The sequence below is a fragment of the Clarias gariepinus genome, chromosome 6 (genome assembly GCF_024256425.1).
Source record: "Clarias gariepinus isolate MV-2021 ecotype Netherlands chromosome 6, CGAR_prim_01v2, whole genome shotgun sequence".
NCBI lineage: Eukaryota > Metazoa > Chordata > Actinopteri > Siluriformes > Clariidae > Clarias > Clarias gariepinus.
In genome coordinates this window covers 136,216-151,221 of record NC_071105.1, presented here as the reverse complement: position 1 = coordinate 151,221, position 15,006 = coordinate 136,216, and the positions used below count along the sequence as shown (strand labels likewise).

Genomic DNA, 15,006 nt, shown 5'->3' with positions numbered 1-15,006 from the left:
GCTCAGAAAATTCGCTGCATCGAGAAAGGATCAATATCTAAAAATTTAAAGATGCCCACGTGTGTGGACAAAGAATACAAAAGTGTATAATCTTTAATAAAGTTAGCCTAATACAATATTGTTTCCAATGCTGTAGCAAACATGATTTTGTTTTAGTCTATTCATTGAATACAACGCGACAGCGCGCTCCGAGGTGAAGCGCACCCACAGTTACTGTAATCCCCCATCTCACCTTTACAACAGGTGTGAAGTCATCAAACCGGTTTCGCTGCTGGGGGAATTCACAGAATTGGGGGTTTTAAAACAAATTAACAAGACCGAGGGGGGCGGGGGGAGTCTCGCCCGCGGAGCAATTCAGTGTAGAACCGCCACTGCCTATTTTCCACCACATCACGTACTTCCCTGATCTCGGACTAAACTCTGCGCTTTGCTTTTATAATGTGGAGCAAGCCCGAGATCATATTAACGTAGCATTCATCATTCAAAGTTATTCATATCAGTGTATAGTAAGTGTGATTTGAAAAGTGCTATAACTCCACCTGCCACAGTTTCAGCCACTGGAACAATCTGACTACATGTGAAGTGCCATGAAAAAGTATTTGCCCCTTCCTATTTTTTTTTTTTTTTTGCATTTCTTTGCATATTTGTCACACTTATATAGGTGGAATTTTACCTTTAGGTGAGAACGTATAGGTTAATATGTATAGGTGAGAACAGCTGATTCACACTTGGGGAGAGTGAATAATTTGCATTTGAATGTTGTCTGGCATTGTAAGCACACGCAGTGACACTAAAAGAACAATAGGATTAATAGGAATAGGAGGCACTAAAGAGGAGGATTTTCATTTAGACTATAAAAAAAATAACCTGCGTCTATTTTTAGGCGTGCCAGCTGCCACTTTTTAGTCTTATAATGCCCACATGACATGCTGGTACAGAGCTGGACATAGCTCATCCATGCCAATAATCCCGTGTTTGCACCCTGCGCTATAAAATACGAGTACGACGGCCATCCGCGGACAGCAGCTCCTGCCTCCGTCCGCTCGCGCTTGCTCTTCTGGGGCGCGTTCCAATTGCCCCGTTTGCATGCCGCACTTCCGCGTTGTGTGCGCGCGTCTCACTCACACCGCGTAGTAAAATCCACTGTAAACCAACAAACCCAGAGTATTTTATAGCGCGGATAAACCCGGGATCATTAGCAAGGAGAGCTCTTCTTCACTATTCGTGCCTAATTCTGCAGCCCCGCTTCTTCGCATATCTGAAGGAGAGGCCGCCTAACTAGTGAGCGAGGAGCGATATTGATTTGGGCGCACGCCGTGACAGGCTAAAAAAAAACTATTGTCCTAGAAAATGTAACAGATGAGGACTCTGATTAATGTGCAAAAACTATATAATAAAACTATATAAGACTACATGCCTTTATAAGACTTAACTTTTATTTAAGCGCACTCACAATAACGAAAAAAACGTGATTTTATAAATGTTTGAAAGCAAATAAGCTGCGCTGCTCTGTATTGTTTTTGGTGAACTTGAGCGCGTCAGAAAATGAACGCAAACGTTTTTTTAAATGGTCAGAGTCAGTCTGCTTGCTGTTTTCCCGACGCGTTTATAATCATTAGTCTACTTCTGCCGGTGTGCTCTGGAAAACTTTATGCATGAGGCTGAGCGCTGATTAAAACTATGGAGTAAATTAAAGAGGAGAATCACGATGCCGAATCGAAGTCCTGAGCCCAAAGCTCATTTAAATTAAATTAACAAATACTATAAGTAAAAAAAAACAATAGCCCACGTTTAGAAACCGTTTATAAATTCTTTTCGACATGAGTTGGCCCGGTGTTATGCGCCGGGAGATTTTCTGAAGCTCCGAAATCACGGGGCATTTTTTCTAAATAGATGCTATTGTTAATAACTGATGGAGGTTTTGAGCTGTATACACACACATTTTTGAGGGGTTTAAAACGAATTAGTCCGAGCAGACCTACATGAAAGGTGAGAAGTGAGTAACTGCGCGCGCTGTCGCGGTGTATATACTGTACAACACACGTTTATCAACCTACATAAAAACGCTGCCTTTAAAAAACGCTTTATAAAAACGCTGCCTTTTGTGAAGTGAAAGTACTTTACAAGAGACAAACTGCTTTATTTTAGTCATGAATTCACAATCACATCACATTCCAGCTATTATTTCCAGCCGTGGTTAAATAATGTATGAAATAATTATTAAATGCCGGACACAAACAGCAAATATGATGATTATTATAAAATGCCAGAAGAAGCTCGTGGTCATAAAATAATATTTACTTAATAATATAATATATATAGTTCATTCATGTCTTCTGATGATGTCGACACATTTTTTACGTTTTAAATGAGATATGTTGGCATATTCACGAATCAGGACATTCGCATAGTTAACACTATCAGACAGCCTACTATCAGGAAATTAAATTAATTTAAACACCATGTAAACCGAGACATTGCCATGTCTTTTACTGTTTTGTCCCTGTTAAAACATTACAAAAAATATATAAGAAACTTATTAAAAATTTTAAAGCACGAATTTGGGCATCTCATTTCATCATTATGAAAAAAATATGAAGCACATATACACACATTTATCATGAAAGATCTGTTGTAAAGCAAAATAAAATTCATGTTTGCTTCAGCATTGGGAACAATATTGTTTTAGACTAAGTAATTATACACAATTCTTCGTTGTACAGTACTTGGTCCGGCGTGCGTTTAAATAAAGTCCTTCCATGCGCCATCTGGCGGATATTCAGTGAAGCACAACACATTTATTTAAATTCCCGAATGTTGCTTACGGCAAGTCGCGGCGCCGCGCGCGCTAAATTGAGGCATCCCGCGGGAAAACACACGCAGTCTTAATGACCACATCTGTACCTCTGGGGATGCTCTGCATCACTTCATCTAACTCATTCCAGAATTTCTCCTTCTCTTCTAACTCACATCCTACCTGTGGGGCATAACCACTAACAACATTGAACACACCCCCCCCCCTTCAATTTCTAGCTTCAGACTCATCACCCTATCTGATACTCCCTTCACCTCTAGAACATTCCTTACAAGCTCTTCTTTAAGAATAACTCCTACTCCATTTCTTTTTCAATCCACACCATGGTAAAACAATTTAAACCCTGCTCCTAAGCTTTTGGCCTTGCTACCTTTCCACCTGGTCTCCTGGACACACAGTATATCCACCTTCCTTCTCTGCATAATATCAACTAACTCTCTTCCCTTCCCTGTCATAGTTCCAACATTCAAAGTCCCTACTATTACTCCTAAACTTTTGCCTTTCCTTTTCTCTCTCTGCTTTCGAACACGCCTTCCTGCTCTCCTTTTTCGATATAAAACTGCTTAATTGGAGACAGAGACACTGGTGTACCAGCAGCTTCCAGTTCTTGACAGGCCTGTGCCTTGGTGATTCATAGGTTTTTCCTCTGTTCCTCAGTGGGAGCTTATCATCATAACTAACAGGAGGCTGAGAGGCCTTGGTCTTGGCAAATTAAAAAACATTTCATGACTTTTAGCATGACTGAATTAAAAATCTTAAGTGTGTGTAATTTTCATCCTGTGTTGATAAAAGAAAACCTTGTTGAAAAATTTGTTGGAGATGTGTGTGTGTGTGTGTGTGTGTGTGTGTGATGTATACAATCATATGGCCCTAGAAGAAAGACTAGTTCAAAGAAATCACTAGAAGCTTGGTACTCCCCTGAAATACATGTTCAAGAGGAATGTATGTGAACATCTCTTTCCCCATAGCTATCTGTCATCATATCACATCATCAATTCATGACATCATTACAAGCCTAACATCACCAAGTGCAATGCAAATCATTGGATGCAGTGGTGTAAACCATGCCACCACTGGACTCAGGAGCAGCAGAGGCGTGTTCTCTGAAGTGACGAATCATGCTTCTCTGTCTGGCTATCCGATGGACAGGTCTGGGTTTGGCAGTTGCCAGGAGAACGGTACTTGTCTGACTGAATTGTGGCAAGTGTAAAGTTTAGTGGACAGGGATTATGATGTGGGGTTGTTTTCCAGGAGTTGGGCTCTGCCCCTTAGTTCCAATGAAAAGAACTCTTAATGCTTTAGCATACCAAGACATTTTGAACAATTTCATGCTCCCAACCATGTGGGAACAGTCTGGGGACGTCCCCTTCCTGTTCCAACATGCGCACCAGTGAGAAAAGCAATGTCAATAAAGACATGCAAGTTTTGGTGTAAATAACTTTTGGGATGAATTAGAGTGGAGACTGTGAGTCAAGTCTTCTTGACCAACATCAGTTTCTGACCTCACAACTGCGCTTCTGGAAGAATCGTACAAAATTCCCATAAACACACTCCCATATGAATTAAGAATTGGATGTTAATCAAGTTCATATGCATGTGAAGACAGGTGAGCAAATGCTTTTGGCAATATGATGTATAAAGCTAAAAAAAAAATAAAACTGATGTTTGCCATAGCATAGAACATTACACCATAGTACCTAAGTCCCTTTTTAAACGTTTATGAACATGGTGTGTGTGTGTGTGTGTGTGCGCGCGTTTGTGGGTGTGTAGTGAAGAAAACACCCCACTGGATTTAGATGATCATGGTGGCCGGACCTTTCTCAGGGTGCTCCTTCACCTGACCATGCATGACTATCCTCCTTTAGTATCCAGAGCCCTGCACCTCCTCTTCAGACATTTTAGCCAGAGACAGGAAGTCCTGCAGGCCTTTAAACAGGTAACACACACACACACACACACACACACACACACATACACACATTATATATGTTTGTGTGTATAAGCCAGTGTGTGTGTGCGTGTGTAGGTGCAGCTCCTGGTCACCAGTCATGATGTGGAGAACTATAAGCAGATTAAAGCTGACTTGGATCAGCTGAGGTCAATTGTGGAGAAATCTGAGCTGTGGGTGTATAAGAGACAGGGCTCAGACTCAGGATTACACACAGGGGAGGTCATCGCCACGGAAACACATCACAAGGTCAACACTCGATTTACACACAGCTTTACACTTACATATTACACAGAGTTTACACTTTTATAATATTTTATTTACTTAATTTTAATTAGTTATCCAGAGGTTTATATCCGATAAACAACCTTAGTATTCCTCCAACTGCACTGCCTTCCTGTCACTACCACTGCAGGGGTCGTGTGTTAGCATTAAATCTCATGAACATGAACCGGTTGTTTGTAAAATGTGTGTGGAATTATCACTGCAGCAGATCGACTGAAAAGATGTTGAAACTGTGCCAAACAGGGTCATGTATTTTGTACACCAAAAGACTAGACTTGGTGGTGAAGGAGTCTACCCCCGGTCCCACTCAATCTACATCCCATTTACACCCCATCTATATCCCTGTCTACACCCTGTCTCCATTCACGTCTATACCCTGTCTCACACGATCAACATCCCGTTTACACCCCATCTATATCTCCGTCTACACAATGTCTACATCCCCATCTACATTCTTGCGTACACCCTGTCTACATCTTCATCTGCATTCTCTTCTTCACCCCATCTGCGTCCCTCTTTCTACATCCTCATCTGCATTCCTGTCTGCATCCCCTTCTTTACCCCCATCTCCATCCTCGTCTACATACTCCCCTACATTTTCTCTGCATTCACATCTACATCCCCAATGGCTTCCCCATCTGTATCCGTGTCTGCATCTCCGTCTGCGTCACTGTCTACAACCCCGTCTACAACCCTGTGTGCATCCACATCCGTATCCTCGTCTACAATGCCCTCCAAATCCCTGCTCATGTTATTGTCTATATATTTTGGATTGACTTGGACCTTATATAACTATAAATCTGCTTCCAACATTTTTATACCATAGACCATACAAATTTAAATTCAGCACCAACTTGTTCATTTGAACTCTTACTTTCTCTCTCTCACTCTCACTTTCCATAAAAGTACCATATGTTTGGTGTGTCCCTCAGAAAGCTTTATATCTTTTTCTGGATTTTCATTAAGAGTTGAAGCAGGGACATGCCTGCATGAGTTTAAAATGTTTTTAAATCAGCTTCCTGTTATCATAGTTGAGGCAGGAAGTGGTGAGAGAAAGTGCAACAGACTAGCAAATTTCTGCCAAGTTACTGCAGATTTTTCTTATCCTGTGTGCTTGTGGCCTAAAAGTAAATATTTTGTGGTAAAGTCCCACCTGCGCTGTAGCCTGGTGCTCAGGGGGCTCTACTGCGTGACTGACTCTCTTCCCCTCACTTCTGTCACCTTCAACATTTCTCCTCTGAAACTGTATCTTAAGTTAAAATCCACTTTAAATATTTGAATAAAACTCAAGTAAACAGTTATTTTTTTGCACAACAGAGTGACTCCAGTTCTGATGGGTTACACAAACCCAAAGTGGAAAGCACCAGCAGCTCCAACTATCGACTCGTGAAGGAGGTCAGAAGGGATTTATTGTTTGTTTGTTTTTACAACAATGTTAATGGACCAAAACAGCTAATTAGATTATGTAAGTTGGATCTGGGATCCATGAGGGATTAATCGAGGGCATATACAGTGGAACCTTGGATTACAAGCATAATTTGCGCTCGTATTTTAAAACACTCGTAAACCAAATAGAATTTTCCCATAAGGAATAATAGAAACTCAAATTATTCGTTCCACAGCCCGAAAAAAATGAATACATAAAAATAATCAATACAAAATATAAGGTAAAAATTTAACAAATTAACCTAAGCTTTATCTTTAAAAAAAATAAAATAAGTCCCGACAGATAAGAGTTTCCGTTGTGTGTGTGTGTGTGTGTGTGTGTGTGTGAGTGAAGCTAAAGTAAGAGGAGAAGAGGAATCAGACACCCTCTCCCTCTCCCTCTTCTCGTCTTACACAGTTACCCTCTCTTATTTGAGTTTGACACACCACACACACACACACACACAGACTCATATTTCATATTTTCATTCGTTGTCCTTCTGCTTTTCCTGGAGGAACAGCTGTCTGGTCTACTGGGAGAACCTCCACCTGTGAGAGCTTCAGCCTGTTTATGGGTGTAGGTCAGACTATATCTGTTCCAGGCATTTCCATCTTTCTCTCTCACACACACACATAACACTTGCGTGAGCGCATACTAACGGAATCACTGCTGTAAAGTAAAACAAAATTAATCTGCACTTTACTTTTAAAAAGAATCGCGACAGAGCAGTGTTTCCATTAGAGAGAGAAATAGAGTGTGTGTCTGTGTAAAGGGGCACGGTGTCCAATGAGGCGTGCACACACAGACACAGAGCAGGCTGATACAGAGAGAGAAAATGGATCGTTAACTTCTCTAATAAGACTTGCTTTTGCTTTACACGCGTGCTGTACACACGCGCATACAGACACAAAATAAAATGTGTTTTACACACACACACCTGGTCACAGTGTTATAGTAAACAGTACAAACATTTATACAGTACAACATTTCTTTTATTAAAACTCTTTGCCCGTCTTGCGGAACACTCGCAAACCATGTTACTCGCAATCCAAGGTTCACTTTAGTTACTTTATTTTTGATTTATTTGTACTATCTGTTATTTGCTTTGTATTTGGTGTTGTAGTTGCAGTACATATGTGTATGTGTGTGTGTGTGCAGATCTTACTGAGACTCAGTAAGTTGTGTGTGATGGAGTGTCTATCAGGCAGGAAGAACAAGAAACAGCAGCAGCGTCTCCTTAGGAACATGGGGGCTCACTCAGTGGTCCTGGAACTTCTACAAATCCCTTATGAAAAGGTGTGTGGGTATATGTGTGTGTGTGTGTGTCTGTCTGCCTGTACATTTTGCTTAAAATTTGGTCATTTATTCTCTGCATGCTGTTCTCTGTGTTAAATACTCGTGTGTGTGTGTGTGTGTGTGTGTTAGGGTGAGGATGTGTGGATGCAGGAGATCATGACCCTCGCTCATCAGTTCCTCCAGAACTTTTGTGCAGGAAACCAGCAGAACCAGGCTCTACTGCACAAACACATTAACCTGTTCCTCAACCCTGGAGTAAGACTTGATAGAGTACTTTATTAATCCCAAAGGGAAATTGTATAAAAATGCACACAAACACACACACACACACACACACACACACAGTCACAATGTTAAACTGTCAATCGTGTTCCAGTATTTTTGATTGCTGGTGTGTTCAGTAAAAGGTACCATGTTCAAGGTGTGCCAGGTGCCAAGATACCAAGTTATTTACAGATCGAGATGTAAATATTCATGCAGCACATCTCACCTGTATACTTGCACCACCCTGTTAGTGGGAACACCTGTACACCTGTTACCTAATTAACCAATCATGTGGCAGCAGCGCACTGCATACAGTCCTTGGACCAAGTTCAGGAGCTTCAGGCACTGTTCACATCAAACATTGGACTGAGGAAAACATTTCCCTGAGCTCAGTGACTTTATCTGCAGCATGTGTGCTGGAGTAAGCACATAATATAATCACAAAGTGCTACTACTCAATTCAATTTTATTTGTATAGCGCATTTAACAATTGACATTGTTGCAAAGCAGCTTTACACAATCAAAGGAATTATTTAAGTTTGAATGAGATGTGAATGTGTATGAATCAAAATTGAGCAAGCCGAGGACGATGTGACAGTGGCAAGGAAAAACTCCCTGAGATGGAAATAGAAAGAAACCTTGAGAGAAACCAGACTCAACAGGGAGTCCATCCTCATCTGGGTGATAACAGATAGCAGGGATTGATCTGAATTTATACTGTGTGTTAGGAGGCTGGAAGTTCAGTATAACAGGAGATGTGTTTAAGTTAATATGGAGTCCAGTTGGTTATTGGAGGCTCAAGTAAGTTTGTAGGAAACTCCAATTCTGAACTATCGAGCGACTGTCACAAGTCCTCGAAGAACAGCTGTCTGCATCAGCCGAGGACAGGACTGTCTTCATGGTAAAGTGGAACCGTCCCCAGACACCACACGCATCCCAGATAGACCACACGGGGCATCCATGTGACGAGATCTCCAACCAGAAGGGGGACACCAGGATGGGTCAGACAGGTTAAGGGGGCAGAGGGGGTCTGGATCACTGGCAGCTCAGGAGAGACATGTGTGGTGAGACAGAGAGAGAGGGAGAGAGAGAGTAGAGAGCAGAAGAGAAGGCTACACTCAATGCTGCGTTAAAGCGCTATGGGAATATCTTTTCATGTTGCTGGTTGTGAAGCATGTGTGTACCAAACACACCAAATTTTGGCTTATATAACTTCGGTCAGGTGACGTCATCTGATTAGATGCACCTGCAGGTTATAAATAGGAGTCAGCCGGCAACATTCCTCAGATCTTTTTCTTCACCGCATTGTGCGCGTGTGTGTGTCAGCAAAGCATAACAAAAATATAAAACAAGCAGAATTTAATCTCATAAAACTCACCAGATAATATGGCGGAGTTTTTTTTTTTTTGCAAATATTTTTATTGAAAAAAGGAAAACAATACAGTACTTATAGTTACAGACATACAATTTACCTTTCTTTATTTTTCTAAATAAATATATTTATATATTATAAAAAAACAACTAAACAAAAACACTCAAAAAAACAAACCCCCCCCCCCCAATCCCCCGCCCCCACAGCTCAACACAACCACCAAACATATTACATAAATATAACAGTAACAGTTTTACATTTAATCAGGCAATAACTCCAGGCTAGTAAAATAAGAAATATAAGGTTGCCAATTGTGGTAAAATTTGGCTGTACATCCTCTCAATGTATATTTATTTTTTTCAAAAAAAAAAAAAAACATGACATCTTTAAGCCACTGGGAGATAGTAGGATGTTTAGCAGACTTCCAGTGCAACAATAATAGCCGTGTCACTAATAAGGATGTGAAAGCTATGATATCCATTTTTGTAGAATTAAGTGTAAGTGAGCGATCAGGAATCCCAAATATAGCAATTAGAGGACAAGGTCGGAGAGTTACCCCAAGAACAGTTGACATAATAGCAAAATAACCCAACCAGAAATCTTCTATCTCAGGACATAGAAAAAACATGTGGCTAAGGTGACAGGGAGAGCCATGACATTTATCACATTTGTTATCCACATCCGGATACATTTCAGAAAGTCTAGACTTAGAGAAATGTACCCTGTGTATGACCTTAAATTGAATAAGTCCAAGACAAGCACAAGAGGTGGAAAACGGTACCCTCGCTATAGCCTGTTCCCAGGACTCCTCATGTATTTGAATTCCCAGTTCCCCCTCCCATGTAGACTTAAGCTTAACATTTGAGTGGATACTAAGAGAAAGGATAGAATCATAGAGTTTAGAAATGGTTCCTCTATGACAGTGGTTCTCAAAGTGTGTGGCGCCTCACTAGTGGGGAATACAGACATGACAGGTGGGGCGCAATGAACAGGAGGGAATTAGTGGAAAATAATAGAAAAGTATATTCTATTCTATATTCTATTCTAATTCATGCTGTTCTTTATTGGAAAAAGAAATGGATCATTAGTACAAGTAAATTAAAATAACATCAGAGAAAAAGTGGAACCATAGTGCAACAATAACGGTTCTAACGTCAGCATGTTAATTGCAGAGGAACAATATATAAGGAATCATTCGGTATTATATATGTAATTTCATTTATTCCAATGTGTATGCTGATGTTTCTGTATTTTTGTTAAACATTAATATTTTATCAGGCAGTACTAGTCTGGCATTTCTAGTTTCCAGTGCGGCAACAAAATTGCTTTTTAATCCTTCAGGCGCTGAACAGAAGGGAAGATCAATATCGTTCTACGCTTTTTGTTGCTGTGCGGCATTTTGTGATGATCCCTAAATCATTTCTTGTGCCGTAGAGAATAATGGTGTTTATGCTTTTAAACATGTATAATTTAAGGCGGATGGAGCTTAAAGACAATGTAGAGAGGAAATATATCTGGGTATCTTATTCGCGGGTTTATTTACGCAGCTATTGAATTCGGAGATGCGAATATAAAACTAACTTTACCGCGGACACAAACAGGTGTTATGCGCTAAAATCCCCCAAAATGATTATTTTATGGCACATTTATTTTGCAGGGGTTTGTCAATGTACAAATAACAAATTATTTATCACAAATTACACTAAATAAATATTGTTTGTGGTGAAAAATTACAGGAAACGATTTTTATCATAAAATAAGCAATATAAAAATATACATGTTGTATATGAAAAAAATATATAGTTTATATATTTTCCCCTATACATTTTTTTATATTGCTTATTTAATAATTAAATTAATTTGTTATAATTTGAAATTTGTAAACCATAAACCTATGAATTTATTTTTAATATATTATTTGAAAGAGATTATGTAGGGGAGGCAATCTGTGGCAGGGGGGCATTTTAGAGCATAACACCGGGTCAGTAGCGTACTGTATGTAGTGAGCGTAATAACGTCAATGGATACATTTGTTACATGGACCACAAAAAAGCAGGTGATTCAGCATTATCAGCCTAATCAACCAAAAAGCCAACCGAAAGGAAAACATGATGAAGCCTACTGTATGTTGCGCTTGGATTCATGGTGGGGATGGTGGGGCAGAGGAGAGACACGTGTGTGTTTTGTGTCTTAAACCGCTGGCAGCAGACAGCATAAGACAAAGTATTAAGACACTTATCGACAACACACCTCAGTCACGCTAATAAGCCACTCGACTTCTTTGAAAGAAAGCTCTAGATAAGTGACAAACTAAGCCTGTTATAACAATTGCACGTTTATTTTATCTGTTTTGAACTTGGTGTTATTTGATCTTATTGGTTTAGAAATTTATTTTTCAATAAATAATACACTTGGCCGTTTCCGTTATCATTTTGTTGTCAGGTGGGGCTTGAAAATTCGCCCACCCTATTAAGTGGGGAATGACAGAAAATGTTTGAGAACCACTGCTCTATGATGAGGAATAAATGATATCATAGTTTCCCACTGCTGTTCTGGAAGTAAAGAGGGGAAATTAGGGAAACACTTGGCAACAAAATTTCGAATTTGAAAATAGCGAAACAGGTGGTTAATGGGGAGACCATAACGAGATGACAAATTGGCAAAACTATCGAAGACACCATCCACATATAAATATTTAAATAGTTTTATACCCTTTTCACTCCACACTGAGAATGTCGAGTCCAAGAGTGATGGTGGAAACAAATGGTTATCGTTTAGAGGACCCGAGAAAGATGCCCTTACAAATTTATAGTTCCATCTAAACTGAAACCAGATCTTAAGTGTGTTAAGAACCACCTGATTATTAGTATACTAGAGGGTTTTATAAGTAAAAAGGAATAGAGGAGAGCCGGTATAGAAGATCCCTTACAGGATGATAGCTCCAATTTACACCAAGAGGATCCAGAAGATTTTAACCAGTAGCAAAGTTTATGGATGTGAGCAGCCCAGTAGTAAGCTAGAAAATTAGGTAATGCAAGTCCTCCACTGAATTTGCATCTCTGCAGTAAAGTTTTACGAACCCTAGGTGGCTTCCCTACCCAAATGAAAGAACCAATAATCTTGTCCATTGAGACAAAAAAATGTTTTGGCAAAAATAAGGGAATCGAGTGAAACAAAAATAAAAATTTTGGTAAGATATTCATTTTAACAACTAAAATTCTCCATAATACCTAAAACAACAGTGATGGAGAGTGCAGGATCGCTTACAGTAGTTGATCAATTGGAATGGTTATTACCGTCGCGCTCACCGCCGTGTAAAAACGTCAGCGGCCAAAATAAATCAGTTGCATTTTAAAGTCATTCGTAAAATGGCCGCCAGGTGGCGCAAAGTGACATTTTCGCTCGTTGCATTTAATACGATAGTGACTGTTATACAGCGTATCTCTGTATCTGTTTATTGTTATTTAAGTTCTGGATTATTTTAGGTACTTTAAACACATTGTTGGGTTGCTCATGTTGGCTCATATGAGATGTAGTTTACAAATGAACACCTGGTTGGGTTATTTTGACCCAACAACTGGTTTATTCATTATTCTTTCCTTTCTGCAAATATCAGCCTGCAGAATGTTCGAAATATTACTGTTATTGTGTCACAGTTGTAGTTTTAAGAGTTGTTTAGGCAGGAATGCGTGTGTATACAGCTCAAAACCTCCATCAGTTATTAAAGATAGCGTCTATTTAGAAAAAATGCCCCGCAATTTCGAAACTTCAGGTAATCTCTGGCGCTCTGCGCATAACACCGGACCAACTCATGTCGGAAATAATTTATAAACTATTTCTAAACGTGGACTATTGTTTTTTTACTTATAATATTTGTTAATTTAATTTAATTTAAATGAGGTTTGGGCTCAGGACTTCGATTCGGCATCGTGATTCTCCTCTTTAATTTACTCCATAGTCTAACTCAGCACTCATGAAGTTTTCCATGAAGTTTGATTATGGATGCGTCGGCAAAACAGCAAGCAGACTGACTCTGACCATTTAAAAAAACGTTTGCGTTTATTTTCTGACGCGCTTAAGTTCACCAAAAACAATACAGAACAGCGCAGCTTATTTGCTTTCAAACATTTACAAAATCATTAAGTTTTTTCGTTATTGTGAGTGCGCTTAAATAAAAGTTGAGTCTTATAAAGGCCATGTAGTCTTATATAGTTTTTGCACATTAATCTGACAACAGTTTTTTCAGCCTGTCACGGCGTGACAATATCAATATCGCTCCTCGCTCACTAGTTAGGCGGCCTCCCCTTCAGACATGCGAAGCAGCGGGACCATAGAATTACACACGACTGGTGAGCTATCGTTGCTAATGGTCCCGGGCTTGCACCCCGCGCTATAAAATACTCGGGGTTTGTTGGGTTAAAGTGAATTTTACTACGCTCTGTGTATGCAACGCGTGTGCAACAACGCGGAAGTGCGGCATGCAAGTGGGGCAAATGGAACGCGCCCCGGGGACTTCAAAGGAGCGAGAGGTGGGAGGGGGGCGGTCCGGTCATCCGCGGAAAGCAGAGTCAGCGCGAGCGGACGAATGGCCATTGCACTCACACCGCATAGTAAAATCCACTGTAACCCAACAAACCCTAAGTATTTTATAGCGCGGGGTGCAAGCCCGGGATCATAATAAGCCGTGCCTTTTTTCCGTCATGTCATGTGGGCATTATAAGATTTGTATTGAAAACTTCTAACTAAAAAGTGGCAGCTGGCACGCCTAAAAATAGACGCAGGTTATTTTTTTATAGTCTAAATAAAAACCCTCCGCTTTAATTTCCTAAAGTCTAATCGGCGCTCAACCGCACGCATAGTTTTCCCGAGCGCGAGGAATTTTTTTGTGCTAAATAATAATTATGCAGTATAATAATTCCTATTAATCCTGGGTTGTTCTTTTAGTGTCACTTTAGTGCTTTACAATGCCAGACAACATTCAAATACAAATTATTCACCCTCCCCAGGTGTGAATCGGCTGTTCTCACCTATACATTCAGAGGAACTGAAATGCACTTCTCCCCACTTTAAAAACCTCTTGAATCTGAGGCTCTTCTGGAGACTTTCAGTGATTTAAATTTGTGTAATTTAAATTTTCTGGATTCTAGATTCTAAAGTTAACATTGTTGCCTTTTTAATCCTTGGAATGGAAGAACTTGAGATTTTCCTTATAATAGCGTAAATTGCATTGTTTTTAATCAGTCTATACACAATAATCTTCTTTGGTATTTTTATTAAAAAAAACAGGTGTGGGGGCTATCTTGTTTTATTAATCCTTGTGCCTGGTTTAGGTTTGGTATTTAGTGCGCATCTGTTATATTACAACTAAATACCTTTTATTGGGGGTTAAGTGACTGATGTGCCTAACATTTTTCGCCTGAGCCTTTGTTTCACTGAATAATCAACCACCGCGACACCCCTCTCTCTCTCTCTCTCTCTCACACACACACACAGAGCCGACCAAATCATTAGCACCTCCCTCTCCCAGCAAAGCCATTTACTTTCTATCCATTTACTTACATCTGAACTGAGTTGTTTGAGTAACATGGGTCGAACCCCTT

At 39.9% G+C, this 15,006-nt stretch overlaps 1 protein-coding gene across 4 annotated transcripts in view; it reads left to right on the top strand.

Annotated features, from left to right (window-relative positions):
* Positions 1–15,006, top strand: part of itpr1a (inositol 1,4,5-trisphosphate receptor, type 1a) — a 147,565-nt gene that overhangs the window by 58,654 nt on the left and 73,905 nt on the right. For all 4 annotated transcript variants that reach the window (XM_053498073.1, XM_053498072.1, XM_053498075.1 and 1 more), the window contains 5 exons: positions 4,586–4,751; positions 4,842–5,012; positions 6,366–6,443; positions 7,633–7,770; positions 7,900–8,025. In XM_053498073.1, coding sequence (XP_053354048.1) covers positions 4,586–4,751; positions 4,842–5,012; positions 6,366–6,443; positions 7,633–7,770; positions 7,900–8,025 — 679 coding nt within the window. The remainder of the gene's footprint in view (positions 1–4,585; positions 4,752–4,841; positions 5,013–6,365; positions 6,444–7,632; positions 7,771–7,899; positions 8,026–15,006) is intronic.